At 43.3% G+C, this 15,361-nt stretch overlaps 1 protein-coding gene across 3 annotated transcripts; it reads left to right on the top strand.

Moving 5' to 3' along the window:
• Positions 1-2,586: 2,586 nt before the first annotated feature.
• LOC115591819 (histone-lysine N-methyltransferase 2D) lies at positions 2,587-15,129 on the top strand. 3 transcript variants are annotated; one of them, XM_030434162.1, is made up of 20 exons: positions 2,587-2,992; positions 3,509-4,662; positions 4,748-4,914; positions 6,562-6,783; positions 6,872-7,142; positions 7,226-7,350; positions 7,567-7,598; positions 7,731-7,765; positions 7,925-8,093; positions 9,977-10,136; positions 10,219-10,345; positions 10,433-10,467; positions 10,552-10,633; positions 10,757-10,791; positions 12,292-12,352; positions 12,472-12,543; positions 12,668-12,687; positions 12,909-12,942; positions 13,345-13,444; positions 13,525-15,129. In XM_030434162.1, the coding sequence occupies exons 1-19, from the start codon at positions 2,978-2,980 to the stop codon at positions 13,427-13,429; spliced, it is 2,901 nt and encodes a 966-aa protein (XP_030290022.1). In that variant the 5' UTR covers positions 2,587-2,977; the 3' UTR covers positions 13,430-13,444; positions 13,525-15,129. The 3 variants fall into 3 exon arrangements, with proteins under 3 accessions (XP_030290022.1, XP_030290021.1, XP_030290020.1); XM_030434161.1 differs by having other exon boundaries at positions 10,546-10,633; positions 12,671-12,687; XM_030434160.1 differs by having other exon boundaries at positions 2,588-2,992; positions 10,546-10,633.
• Positions 15,130-15,361: the final 232 nt, after the last annotated feature.

The following is a 15,361-nucleotide window of genomic DNA, read 5'->3' as shown; positions in this document are numbered from 1 at the left end:
CTGTTTTAATTCCACGGGACAAACTGAACCTTTTTAAAGGATGAGTCACAAGAACATCATTTCTGTTCATGCTGCTAGTTTCAGTTTCAGGGAAAGATGGTTTGAGAGAGTCATCCGTGAGTTTTCGTGCTGTATATTGTGGACGTGGATGGAATATTGTTCTCACTGCTCATAGCGTCGAAATAAATACATTTGACAGCAGTGTTTATTTCCAAAAAAACACTGTCCCAGTTACCGGATAATCCACAATCCTCACTGTCAGCACTTTTCTTTCGGGACTATTTCTCCTGTGAGAGCTGTCAGCGCTGAAGTGTGTGGATTGTACAGGATAATCACTGCATTATTTTTGGAAAGACAAGTCACAGATTTAAAAATATATATATATACGCAATGCCGGAGAAAGGAAAAAAAAACTTCAGTTCACTGTGCCAGAAATTTCAGATTGATATCTCAACGCTTCCGCCGATAAAACGCAAACACTGTCATGACTGGATACGAATAGCTGGAGGTGGAAATCTTTTGTTTTGGTCACCTTTAAAGTATTAATTTCATCTCATGTCCTGTTCAGTGTTTTTTAGTTTGCCAATATTTTCCTACACAGACGAGACCATTGGGTTTATATTTAATAGTCAGCCAAATAAATAGTTCAGCATTCCTCTCATAGAGCTGCTGTGTGTCAAAAGCCTTTATTCAGGTCCTTTATGTCGCTATATTTCCGACAGTCAAACCATACGTAGGTAAAAGTTTGTCATCAGCAAAATGTACTTAAAGTATCCAAAGTAAAAGTACTCATTCTGCAGTAAATGTTCCATTTCAGCGTTGTGCTATTATATCTGATGTTTAAGGATTAATATCGCTTCTGCATTGACCTGTTTGTTGTGTTTTTTTACTGCTGCAGATGTTAAAGTTTGAGCTCATTTTAACTAGTTTTTATACTGATTGGTAGTTTAGTCTACAGCATCATATCATGTAAGATCAGTTTGTAGCATCGTTGTCCTGTGAGAAACCCATATGTGCTCAGAGCAACGACCTGATTTCATTTCATTTTGCTACCACGTTTTATCTAGATTATTCAAGACGGTTTTTAAACTGTTTAGTTTAAGAAGTAGGGGAATTTTCTCCACCTGTAAAGGAACGATCGACCCTTCCGTTTATCTCATTCGTAGTCAATTTTGGAGGTACGTGGTGTTTTCACTGGGCAGGAAAGATATTAAATATTGTGACGGCAATCTAAAAAATGTACTAGTGGCTTTAGCTGTTAGACAAGTGAAGTTGAGCAGAAAGAGTTTTCTTCTCTGGTGCAGTGGAGAAGTAGTGTAACATCACATAAAACAGGGTAACACTTCATATTACAGGGCTGGAGATTTCATGGACAGTAGGTGGTAATTACCGAGAAACTTGTTTGAAAGTTCTGTGAAATGACCCCAATTACCACAATAATGCACTGATAATGTATTGAAATCACCTCATATTCTTAAATGATAATTTTTCTGCTGTTTTCCAACAATTACTTAATGAATAGCTGCTGATAAATACATTTTCAGTAAACGTATAACTTGTTAACTTCTGCTGATTATTCCATTTTAATTTCTGAGTAGTTTCTGTCTGAACTCCTGCAGGTCCGAACATTTAAATTCTAACCATTTACATTCACACCAGTTAAACAACCAGGCTCTTTCTCTCTTTGTGTCTCTAAAGTTGAACTGATCTGCTGAGGTGATAAAACTGGAATTCAATTTACTGACCTGCAGAGGTTTGGAAGAAAGTTGTTGGTCGTCAAGCTGCAACTACTCACTTCACAGAAAGAAGAGAAACAGAAAACTAGCTCTACGTTTCTTGGAAATTACCAGCTAACTATGAACTGCTAATTGTAAGAACATCATTATTATTATTATAATTAAATCATTTTCGGGTAATTTGAGCTTATTATAGTGGTAGCTAGGAGGTAGTTTCAAAGAAGTGTTAAACATGTTACTTGGTAATTACCACCTGTAAAATAAAATGTTACCCTAAGTGGGAAATTCTGTACAAGAGCTTCAATTTGTACTTAAGTAACAGTTACTTAGTTACATTCCACTATTGGAAACAGAGACCTGTTGGTGAGGAGCAACCTTGTGTGTGTGTGTGTGTGTGTGTGTGTGTGTGTGTGTTTGTGTGTGTGTGTGTGTGTTTGAGAGAGAGAGAGAGAGATTTGAGGTGAGTCCTGACACACCTGTCGGAACAAGCTCAGGCTGCCATTGAGACAAAATATCATCCAGAGCTGTCACATGAAGGCTATGTGCCTGTGTGTGTGTGTGTGTGTGTGTGTGTGTGTGTGTGTATAATGTCAGATAACAAATGGCTGCTTAAATACTTGACTGATTTGTGTTACGGAGCTGGAATGTTGACGGACACCTTGTGTTTCCTTTTTTCCTTCTGTGTTTACCTTCAACATTCAGCTCCGGACAACAGAGCGCGTTTCTAATGATATTTATATATGTGTCACCTGGAGACCACATCTCCTCACTACAACAAGAGAGAGGAGCCTCAGAGTGGAGTTTAAAAAAAGTCTCAGAGTGGACGTGAAGCAGCTTTCTGAACAACAGCTCCAGGTTTCATTACAGTGACTCACATTCACGCGTACGCGCGGTGCCAGCCGAGCGACATTCCTGAAGGATAAAAAAAAAAAATCCAAGAGCTGTTGAGAGTCAGTCAGTGTGTTGCGTTAAATGCTCAGACCCGTTTGACGAGACGAACTGTCCTCCCGAAGATGAGTGTGAGTATTCCTACTCAACCTCATTCCTCCGCCGAGACCGTCTCCTGTGCTCATGGGACGCGGACTGCTGTCGATCGGAGCGGATGAGACGCGCACACAGGTCGATACGAGTGTTTGTAGCAGGTGTACTGTTTTTTTACGGGACACACGATGAGAGGCTGAGGAAGAGTTAACTCACCTGAGCAGAGAGGCTTTTGTCGTTTCGGTGGACACTTCACAACAATGGATATGGATCAGGTAGGGTGTCCTCTGATGTCTTTAAATGCTTCTCAGTGAGTTTCTGACGACCATTTAATACGTGATAATGACGCAAGATTCAATCATTATGATTATTATAATATTGTGTTAACAGGTGAAGATCTGCTGCCTGTCAGAATGACTTTATATGAAACTTTACTGAGTCTGAATCTGTGTAGAGTAGCAACTACATTTATTATACTCATTTCAAATTGGCCTGTGTGTGTGTGTGTGTGTGTGTGCGTATGTGTTGAAACTCTCCTGATCAGTGAAAAATCAGGTCTGCCTACTTTCTTAACAGCCACACACACAAATAGAGACTAATACACATGCAAACAGTGAAAACAAACCATCATTGTGCTGTGAACGCTGAGAGATGTCATGATTTCATTCTTCACATTCATCTTTAATGGCAGCTGAAATTTACGACCTCAGACAACAGGTGAACGTCTACTGTGTGTGTTTGCCTGAAAGCATTGCTCCCCGGGCTGTTTCATAGTGTGATCCTTTCACCAGGACGACAGAATGGACTTCAGGGCCCTAAGGGCCAAGTTCCAGGAAGAAGAACTGCTCCTGAAGCAGCCCAAGAGCAAACCTGCTCTCCCAGAGAAGCCAAAGGTGGTCCCTCCTCCCCAGAGCCCCCCTCACTACCTCCCTGCAGGAGCACGCCCCTCCCTGCTCACCTCCATCAACCAGACCCTGGACGGGAAGACGATGATAGCGCCCAGAGTGGTTTTCAAGGATGACAAGAAGGAGAGCAAGAAGCCTCTGTTCCAGGCCACCTTAAAGGGAAAAGACAAGAGTGAGGGGAAGCTGAAAAAAAGTAAGGACAAGACTAAAGGAAGCAAAGAGAAGCTTCATGAGGAGCAGTCGGATCAGAAGCAGAAGAAAGAGAACGGTAAGAAGTTCACTCTGCTGCTCCCTGGATTACATAAGGAGAGCAGTGCAGAGCTGGTGCCGGCCATGCCTCCACCTAAAGGCACACCAACAAAGAAGAGCTTCCTGGGTTTGAGGAAGTCAAAAAAAGAAGCAGGGGAGATTCTGGCCGACCCCATTCTGGACAGCCCCAGCTCAGAAGCTCCCGGACAAGCTCCACTCATCCCGGTGCCTTCTGAATTTGGTGACTCACCAACAGAGCCAAAAGTCTCTGCACCGAAGGCCCTCCTACCAGACATCCCCGCCTTACCTGACAGCAGTGCTGCAGTTGAAATAACCCCGCCCTCCACTATCCCTGCCTCTCCCGACTTCACCGCACCCCCCGCCTTTATCCCTGATATCCCATCTCCTGACGTTTCAACCCCAGAGAGTGAAACCCAGCTGGAGATAGAAACTCCTGCCCCGCCCGTTTCCAGGCCTGCCAGCCAGAACGAAATCAGGCCGCCTAGTGCTGTACCGACCCCTCCTGTGGCCTCCACTCCCTCTCCGTCACCTCCTGAGCCTGAGCTGGCAGCTGACGCTGTTATGGAGGCTGTAAACATAATCCCAGTAGAGAAGCCACCTTCTCTTATTGTAGATCCTCCATCTATTCCTCCTTCTCCTAAACCTGAGCGTCCCACGACAGCGCTCACAGCGCTTACAGCCCTGGAGCGGGCGGAGGACATGAAAAAGACTACACCGTGTGACCAGAGGATCTTCAATGCTCTGGAGAAGGCACGCAAAAAGACCACCAGGTAAACTTGAGCTCTATTGATAGATTTTCAGTGGATTTATACTATTTAAACACCAACCTCTTATAAATTCTTCATCTGTTTTCAGCCCGCGGACAAGCTTCACCTCATCCTACTCCGTGACCCCACCTCCAGAGGAGTTTCCCCCTCCTCAGAGTTCTGTCCTCCCCATCCCAGAGCTCCCACCCATTGATTATGAGGACCGAGGAGGAAACGCCCTCCCGAAACCAGCAGAAGTTAACGGCTTTGACCACCGTAAGTCAGACCTGATCAGTTCTCCTCCTCTCCCCTCTCCTCTCTGCTTCTTGCTCCCTTGCGGACTGGCAGTATTTTCTTGGATGCTCTTCTCCTGTCTACACGATGAACGCAGCAGCAGATCTCACCCACAGGTCACCAGGTAGGTTACTCTGCAGCTGCAGAGCGTCATTTGTTAGTGTAGCAGCAACGAAAACATGGTATGTACAGTGTTCAGTATGGTTTGTGCCACGGGGCTGCCTCAGGTGTTGGTTAGGATACGCAGCGAGAACAGTCCTGTCATTCCTCTCCAGTGCCAGAAACAACTGAGCAGCAGGCAGGGCAGAGCTGCTGAGGTATGTCAGCAATGACAGAGAGGAGGAGCGCGTCCATCATTATGACAGAGCCGCAGTGACAAACACTTTAATGTCTGCCAAAGTGACGATGAGAAGTGAGTCTGCTGCTGTGTTGACGCTGACCTCATTTTCACAGAGCCTCTTAATTGCGCATGGCGGATGTGAGACAATCTAATGTTATCTGTCATTTCATTCAGGCTCTTGTCACAAATTATAGTAAAGTGAGATGCTCGTGAATTAATGATAACCCTCAGCAGAGAATCATTTTTAACACTGCGACCTAAATATTTCAGTCCAAATGATCGTCCTATCAGTTTGAAAGCTGCCTGTTGTGCGTTTACAAAAAGATCTTTTCAAAAACAGTTTAATTTGAGTACAATCTGGACCGGGTGTATTTGTCTTTGTAAGGAAGAAAATACATCAAATTGAATTATACTTGGCCTTTCTAGAGCGAGAGCTTTAAAGGCACTTTAGATTCAAAGCACCTTCAGGAGCAGTACAAAGAAGACTGCAATGTATTTTTGAATCATGGGCCGCTGTATGTTTCTTCCGATGCTGTGCTGATTTTTTTTCACTTGTGATTGCATTTTCTCCGCTCTGCTGAGTTATATCACAACAGCTTTCGACAATGTGTTCGACTGGTTTGGTTTCCTCACAAATCAAATCCTTTCACTCGGCTGGCTCTCGCCTTCTCCACCTTTCTGTTTGGGAACCTTCTTTGGGTGTTTCACCTGATGTTTGTCATGTTGTTGTTTGTGCGGGAAGTCTTGCTGCTACGGTGAAAAAAAAATCTATTATGGTGTAAAGGAGACGTATTATGCAGGTTTTCAGGTCCACAATGTTATTCTAGGTTACTACTAGAACAGGTTTACATGCTTTAATGCTAAAAAAAAACACATCGGTTTTCTCATACTGTCCAGTGCCGCAGCTTTGAATTCCCCTTCTGTTTTAGTTCCTGTCTCTTTAAGGCCCCCCCTCCTGAATACCCAGTCTGCTCTGACTGGTCAGCTCACACATGCCTGACCCAGCACTAATAACGACAGAGCAAATAGGTTAAATTAAGTGTCGAAGCAGTAAATTATGCAAACGTAATGCTGTGACGTAGTTTCAGCAGCGTTTCCGTAGCAGAGGGGAGCTTCTGTTGGTGCGGACTTTGACCTTTTGCATTCACAGGAACATATAAAGCACTAAAGGAAAGGAAAAAGCACAACATATCTCCTTTAACACAAGACTTTCTGACAAACAAGCCGAAGGCATTACAAGACTCTGATCATGATACACTCAGGTATTAACGTGATGTCATTCTTTGCAGGGCCATCCTCTCCAGTGCTGGCAGGTATCATTGAGGAGGGGGGGTCCGACCCTGCCCCAGAGCTGTTGGTGGTTCCACCTCCTCCACCCAGGAAGGTCTTCCCCGACCGTGCGTCTCTGGGTCCTCCTCCAGAGAAGCCGGACAGACCCCCCTTTGTCAACCTGAGTGAATTCACTGCTCCTGCTCCTGCTCCTGCTCCTGCTCCTGTTGTGGAAGAAAACGGTGCGCTCACCACTGTCACACTCACAGTCAACTCTGTGAATCCAGCCTGAAACAGCCTCCCTAACGTCGTTCTCCTGTTGTGTTACAGAGACCCCTGCTCCTATTGACTTCTCAGAGACTGACACCACGGACATCCCAGAGTTTGACGACGTGACTTCAGACACTCATTCTCCAGATCTGCCGGTGTCCTGCTGGGGAAACGGGGAGCACACGGGTCCAGATACTCCAGATGGACAGGACCTGTCGGACTATTACAGCAATGGGATAGTTACGCCAGGAGCGGAAGTCCCCGCAGCACAAGATACTCCACAACCAGAAGCCTCCTTGTCTATGTCTCAGGAGTCTCTACCACAGGCAGAGTAAGACAAGTGAATAAGTCTCCTCTCTTTGCTGTGAAATACTCGTTCATCTCTGAACAACTTGTTCTTTGATCCTCATCCAGGCTCCAAGCTGCAGTCGACAACGGCGTCTACGAGAGCACAGAGAACGTGTACGAGGACATTCCCACGTCTGCCACCAAGAAGAAAGGAAAGACTGACGGGAAGAAACGCAAGGGCCCACCAAAGAGTCAGTCAACACACGGGCGATGGGAGATTAGATTTGTGAACAGCAGATATAATCACATCAGTCGTAACACATCAAAACACTTATAGTGATAAGATATCTAAAGCACGTATCATTATAAACACATTATGTTCGCTGTATTTAGCCTGAAGTGTGACACTGAATTCTAAAGTTGGATTTTCTTAAATTAATTTCTGGGTTTTTTTGTGTTTCCCACAGATCCATATGCTGCTGAGGCACCACCGCAAACAGTAAGTAGCTTTGTGACAACTGAGTCACTTTCTCGAGTTAAAAACATTTTCTCCTTCATGAAAAGATTCTCTGGGACGATTTTTGCACAAAACGAATCAAAGCCTTATCTGTTTCTCTGCTCCTGTTTACAGGTCGAAGGGAAAACCAAGACGGGCAGGTTCGGCAAGTAAGGCCTTATTTTTTTGACCCACTTCTCTTTTCATCTCGTGTTATCCCCCAGACGCTGTTAGTGATGAGAGACTTCGGTCCGCCTTTGTTTCCCTCAAAATCTCCTCTGCCGTCCCTTCCAAAAAACCACCCTGTCCCTCTTTTCTCTCTCCTGCAGGAGCGACAAGAAGGCGGCTGCAGAGGGGCCCGATGAGAAGGAGCTGAAGAAGAAGGAGAAGCAGCGCCTGGAGAGGGAGAAGAAGGAGCTGAAGGAGAAGCAGGAGAAGGAAAAGAAGGAGCAGAAAGAGAGGGAGAAGAAGGAGAACGAGATGAAGAAGAAATTCAAAGTGAGTGGTGTTATTTTGACAGAGAAGGGAGGCATGGCAGGTGGAGGAGCAGCGGGGGAGGGTGGGGTATATGTCTTGGCATACAAACCTGTCTGGATTCATTCCTCCCAGTAGAAGAGCTGAGCTGAGCAGCATGTGCACGCTCAAAAGGGATCTGTGTAAACACCGTGTCATTGTCGAAAAAAAAAAATGTTCTCCTGCAATGTTTTATTACCAACTTTCTCCACGATCCAGCGACAGGGCCTACGCTCGAAAACATTTGCTTCTGGACAAAGTCCCTTTAATTCTTTGATGGAAATAGATGATCACACACAATCAAGTATATTTAAAGCAGCTTAAATCGATATTTCTGTATTAGACGTTTATTTTTTAGGCCCAACTGTTTCAGCATTAACTTTGGTTTTGCAGCACACGACTTTCCTGATTTTCTCACTCACACCATTCTGGTGACATCATCGCTGGCTGCAGCATGATCTGATGTCGTCGAGTTGATGTTTTTCCTGCAACATCATAATTAATGTTGATCCAGGACCAGTCATTGCAACTGAACAATAACATTTGTGACCTTTGGGGAAAAAGATCAGAAAACTACGCTTAAGTTATCGATTGTATCTCGTGTTACAAAACTTGTTTTCTCAAATCTAACCAAGTATTTTTGTTGCCTTAATGTTACCAAACATCGACTGAAAACTGTAAAGAAAGGGAAAATAATTAGTCAACTATAGTGTAAAAATATTAAGTGAATCATAGAATATGTTCCAAAAATGCCAACTACTTTTCGAGGAACACAACGTTAGCGAGTTAGCATTGAGCAAATGAAGACCGAGAAGTTTTTCACTGGAGCTGGTAGAGTCCAAAACCAGAGCAGAAGTGAGAGTGACTATTAAATGAATGATCGGGTATTGAAGTATTAGTATATTGCAAACAATGCATTGCAGATTGCCAGACATGACGCTGATGTCATTAAAGGACCAGTGTGTAGGATTCAGTGGCCTCTAGCAGTGAAGTTGCAGATGGCAACCAAGTGAACATTCCTCATCCCGCCATTTTCCTTCAGTGGCCGCTAAAAACTCAAAAAATGCGAAATCTACAAAATGGCGTAGTCCCTATATAGTAGGGCTAGGTATCACCAGGTACCTCGCGATACGATACTATCACGATATTTTGCCCATGATAACGATAATATCACGATACAGTGATTCTGCGATAATCGATATATTGCAAGGAATTTCATCCACGATACATCACGATATCTGTGTCACTGAAGAAATTCTGAATTTATTGACTGCACTGAATCCATTTCACAGGAATTACAAAACATTGTCAATCAATTTCACATAAATGACAGCCAAGTAAACAAAGAGTATATTGCACAGTGTCTCTTTTTAACACACACACTGACTGCAACTATCATTAAATATCTATATGTGTGGGTTTCAGAGCTACTTAAACCATTTTTTTTTTTTATTTGGTTGTATACCTATGTTTGAATAAAGATGAAGCTGTCCTCCGAAGAGGGGTGGTGGTGGTGGGCCAAAAAAAAAAAATAATAATAATTTTTTTTTTACATTTTTAAATATCGATATTTGGCACCAGTGTATCGATAACGTACCTCAAGACGAAATATCGCGATATATCGTAGTATCGATATTTTGGCACACCCCTACTATATAGTGCACTATATAGGGAGTAGTGAGTGATTTCGGACACAGCCCAAGTGTATCAGTGATCCAGCACCTCCTTCCCGCTCCCTGTGATGACATGTTTATATTAAATTGATCACACTCTGTAAAGGAAGGATTATTTCGGTGTTTAAATCCTGTATGTTTATTGAAGTGTAGTTATGTGAAGGCATGGCGTTAACCTGCCACTGTATCTGCCAGATCACAGGACAGGAGGAAGCCATGTACGAGGCAAAGGTAACCGTGACGACCAAGGGACGCAAGAACGACCTGCCCGTCAAGAGCGGTGACAACATCAGCATCATCCGAACAACCAACTGTCCCAAAGGGAAATGGCTGGCGAGGGACAGCAGCAACAACTGTGAGTATAAACGCAGAGTTCGCCTTGACGGTAGCTGTGTTCACTGAACGTGGATGACCGTCTGTGTGTGTGTTTGTTCCAGATGGGTACGTTGCGGTGGATCACGTGGAGCTGGACATCAAGGAGATGTTGGAGCTGGGGAAGAAGGCCGCCATCACCCGAAATAGCAGCACTGCCGTCGAGCCGGAGGTGACCAGCACAGGGAGCAGGTGTGTGTGCATACGCAGCCTCGTCACTTAGACACTGTTAAGTTGAAGAGGAAGACTTACGGGTGTTTTGTCTCTTTTTCTCTACAGGGCCTCAAACCACTACCCACTATCAGGAGAGAGTTGTAAGTATCCTCCTGGTCGTATTCATTGTTACAGTACATGTGTGAGTTATTCTGCAGCAGTTTGATGTTGATGGTCAGTCACAGATGACAGTGAGGAGTGGACCGGTGATGATGATGAAACTTTGTCTCCTGCCCCTGACACAGCTGATACAATAGCACTACCAATGTAAGTCCATCTCGGCTTGGATCAGTGTGGATGAGTTGTCCAGTTTTTATTCATACCATCTTCTAAGATCGTTGATTAGTCAGAGACTCATTACTTGTCTTGTCCGTGTCTTTTCTTGTGCAGAAGCCACACCAGGACACTGTCAATGCCAGACATGGGTAAGAAAATCCACTTCAAAACAGAAAGTGTTTGTTGTCTCCTCCGGGTCTTATCTCGATCGGGGTGTGTCGATACCGCAGAAAAGAGATACTACAGACATCCGGCTTTTTTTAACATGTCAGATAATTTGGTCATTGTCTATCTTTGACTTTATCTTACCCAGCTGATCTTTCAGAGGTACATATTTTGTTTTTGCGTGACCCATTCTTGCTGCAAATAACCCAACATAGCACAAAGCGCAAGGCTCATATAATATCCACGTGCGTCAATGTTTTTTTTACAGGTTGTTTTCTGAAGAGGTGAAAATCGTACTCATCTTACTTCATGGAGTCGTAACTCAGTCAAGTCTTCCCAGACAGACACGATACCCAATTTTTAGATTCAGTGTGACTTACAAATGAACATCTGAAAATCTGCTTGGAAACAATAGATAATAACAGCTTGACCACCATTCACACCTGGGCTCAGCTAGACTTAGCAGCACCCATGAAGGTTGGTTTGATCCACGACCCACAAACGGCCCTAACGACTCTAAAACTCAGAGCTCAAACGAGTCCTTAAAGACTGTAAGGACACTCCCACCCAGGGTTTAAAATCCTGCAACTCCCCTCCAGTTAGTTAGAACTGAAGAAGCCTCTTGGATGAGAGGTGAAACATCTTCAATAAACTGAAACAAGTCCAGTTGCCTACAATAAGGCACCTAGATTGGAAATACAACTGCTGAACTTGCCTGAAAACTGCTGAGTTTTAAAGTTTTCAGGGAAATATTTAGTTATAGTAACCACCACTAAGCTTGTCACTACATCATACTGTAAACATTTAACTGTAAGTTCATCAATATACAAGTTGTATTGTTAAAGTTAAAGAAAGGTTTTCAACTGAAGTCGGACTGGTGAGTAGACGAGTTGACGCCATGAAGACATTAAATGTCCTCGACAACCTCTGTAGTCTCACTTAGCCCCTTATTAGCAGCCGCCTTTTGAAAGTCATGTAAGCGTTTTATAATTCAAGCGTGGGGTGTTTATTGTCATGTTGTACACCACAGAACAAAAGGTGAAAATCTCTTAAGTGTGTTTTCAGGCACTTAATTTAAAACCAATTGACTTCAAGATGTGGGAACTAGATGTGCAAAAATGCTCACTTAAATCCAGGTTTTAGGAATCCTTCCTGCAGCGCTCTATTAAAATTATAGGTGTGACTTATTTCTATTTGCAACATAAATATGCGTTTGAGGGAAGTGCGGGTGTCTACATTTTTGGGGGCGGCTGTTTCTCCAGTGGAACAACAACAATCACACCTCGTTCAAAGCGGCTGAAGTCATGAAACTCACTGTCCTCTCTGTCCTGCTTGCATACTTTAAATACTGAATCACAGCCAAGAGACTCATTAGATGAGAATGTGTGTGTAAACAAGCAGATAAAACAATTAGAGAAACTCAGAGGTGTGCGTCATAAAACTTCTTCATATTTACGCCTTCCTCTTCTTTCTTTTTTGCGAAGCGAACAGAGACCTCACCGTAAACCACCAGCACAGTCAGAGTGCAGACAGCTCCAACGTCCAGTGAGTTTACCGGCCTGATTCTTTATAGTCGATCACACACACACACTCACACACATATATAAACACACACACAAGCAGAGTGTGGACCTACAGCATATGTGTATTTGTCCTTTCATCAGAGCGAGACATGAAGCACTTCAGAAGTTATCTACATTTTTCTATTCACCCAAACCTGTGGAGCCAGCTGCCAGGTAGGCATGAAGCAAACCTGTGCTACTGCTGTATGCACACACACACACACACACACACACATAGACACACAGATGCACACACATAAATAGGGTTTTAATTCTTAGTTTTTCTTTTCTTTTACAGCAGTACTGAGCCAGAGACAAGTAAGTGATCCTGAATCTTAAAATATAGAAAAACTGTTAAAAGTCTTGTATGGAAATACATAATATATGTACGATACAAAGAAAATCTAATTTTTTGGTTCAAATGATGTGTCTGCGATGGTGTGCAACACGATCATTGAATTCCAAAAATCAATAAAGCCATCTATTTCCATTCCAAAGCAGGTGATGTGTCTGACAAATTGATTTTGTATCCATCTCAGGTCCTGTGCCTGTGAAGGAAGAACCAGTTCAGCTGTGAGTAAAACACACACACACACACACACACTCACACACACACACACATACACACTCACACACACAGACAATTGCCTAACATGTTGTGAAACCTGTGGTCGGACACCTTTACTTCCTTTTTGCCTGGAATGTATGGTTGAGCATGACAACAGCGTGTGTTCATTCTTTGTGCGTTGGAGGGAAAGAGATTCTGACTCATCCACTCATTCTTCCTCAAGGAAGTAAAGCTGCCTCATGCCCTGGTAGCTGAATGAGCTGCTGATTGCCTGTTGTGTAGTTTTCATTTATCACTGGTGTCATATTCATGGTCGAAATGAGGTCGCCCTCCTTTGTCCCTGCTGGTTCAGTTGGCATCACGGCGGCGGCTGCAGGAATGATCGAGTTATTTTGTTTCCCTCACAGGCCTGAACAGTCGAGTTCAACACCGGACATGGACATGCTCATTTTGCCTCCTCCTGATCTGTATGCTGACTTTTCCATGGAGTAATTATCAGACAACAAGGTGAGGATGGATCACCTGGACTCTCTCTTCACTGTGACAACATGATCATACTGACGTGATGTTTTTCTTGTTTGTAACAGCGGAGCAAAATAGCAGTTGGGCAGAGGAAACAGGATTTGTCTGCGGTGTTACTCACCTACAACTGTGACAATAACTTCATCTTCTCGACTACGACCTTACTCACCTGGCGACTGCATTCATGGATCAGTTTTGTTGAGGAAGGATTTCTGCAAACTCTTTGTGCGCTTTTTCTGAAGCACTTGGTGTGAAACCAGCGAGGGACAGTTTGCCTGCTGGCTTCCGAGTGACTATCGACCTGCTGATCCCAGGACAGGAATTACAAACTGTTGCAGACATACACAGGCTTCCTGGGGACTGTGACCCTGCAGACTCTTGTATGGGAAATTACACACTTCATGTGCCTTTTAAAGTTCTGGAAATACCAACAGGTTATCAGTGTCTGCGTATTTATCGTAGTGCACATACAGCAGTCTCAAGGTTTGGATGAAATTAGTGTCCAACACACTTGTTACCAGTTTACAGTGTTGGTAGCAAGAGAGTAAGTTAATAGGAGGAGTTGATAAAACTTACAGATGAACAAAGACTTTGTCAGTTATTAGATTTGGTAACGGCAATAACTGAACAGGCTTTGTGCAGCCAGACGTACCACACCAAGAACGGATCCATTCTCATTAATTTAATGTTCTGTCCTCTTCTGCATGTGCATCTACAGAACTGTTTACTTTGTTCTCAAGATAATATTGGTCGATTTTTTTTCTCCCAAATGATTGTATTATTGTGCCTTTTTTGTAAGTGACCACCTTTTTATACTTATTTACCCTCATTATTTTGTTAAAAGGACAGTTAGACCCTAAATCAAACACAGCATACATATTTTTCCTCTTGCAGCGTTGTTTATTCTTCTGGATTGTTTGTGGTGCAGTTTTCAAGATGTCTGCTTCATCTGGAACATAACTTAACTAAATGACCCTCGACTTGTTGTGCTCAAAGCACCAAAAAACTATTCAAATGGAACGTCTCGTTACAGTAATCTGGACCCCTGTTAGTCAAGGAGATCCACAGACGTGGCTGTGAGCAGTTTCACGCCGGAACTGTATTCTTATCACATGCATGCATCCACTTGTGGACTAGAGGCAAGCTAACTAAGCTAACTAACAGCAGCCATGAGTGATGCTGTTATTGTTTACATCCTGCGCTGTAACAAGCATGAGATCCTCCTCCGTGACTGGATGCATGCCTCCTTCTGCACAGTGATACAGTTGGAGGGTGTGGCTCGTTAGAAAGAAAATACTTCCAACGTTAAGCTGCTTGCAACACGGTCTATGGATTGCCTTGAGTAAGCAGGTCATTGTTCCTAGACAGAGGCGTTGCTATTGAGTTTTCCAAATGTATTTTTACGGGGCAAGTGCCACCTAGTTCCATTATAATCAATATTATATACTGCTGTTATCTCCTAACTCTGAAAACTCACACGAAAATAATGTAGATGGATAAATAGCACGACATATAAGAGGAAACACATGTCTTCAGGAAGTTGGGGTGAACAGTCCCTTTAATTAAAATTATATATTATTTTACATTAGGATTGATTAGTTTTTAATATGTTTAATATGTTAGGTTTATATAATGATCTTTTATGACACCAATAAACAAGTAAAAATTTCTGCTGGCTCTAGTTGCTGTGTGTTGGTCGTGGTTACACCTTCTGGAGGGCGGCGGCATCCATAAACGTTATTTTCTTTCTTTCATCGCTACAGAGCGGATGTCTGGCAGGTGTCACTTTTATGTGACCACCTTTCTTCTGAGGTTTTTTTTTTCCCTCAAGCTCATCAATAATAAGTATTACAGAAAGAGAAGTAGTGTGATGATCACCTGAGGTCATCTTCAAGTAAAATA

The sequence above is a fragment of the Sparus aurata genome, chromosome 11 (genome assembly GCF_900880675.1).
Source record: "Sparus aurata chromosome 11, fSpaAur1.1, whole genome shotgun sequence".
Taxonomy (NCBI): domain Eukaryota; kingdom Metazoa; phylum Chordata; class Actinopteri; order Spariformes; family Sparidae; genus Sparus; species Sparus aurata.
Note: the sequence above shows the minus strand (reverse complement) of the source record. Positions and strands in the feature narration are given on the sequence as shown.

Excerpts from the sequence above, each read along its gene's own strand:
- LOC115591819 (XM_030434160.1), top strand. Across the intron at positions 10,346-10,432 it reads GTGACCAGCACAGGGAGCAG|GGCCTCAAACCACTACCCAC; the intron begins GTGTGTGTGCAT and ends TTTTCTCTACAG. Across the intron at positions 12,688-12,908 it reads CAGTACTGAGCCAGAGACAA|GTCCTGTGCCTGTGAAGGAA; the intron begins GTAAGTGATCCT and ends TATCCATCTCAG.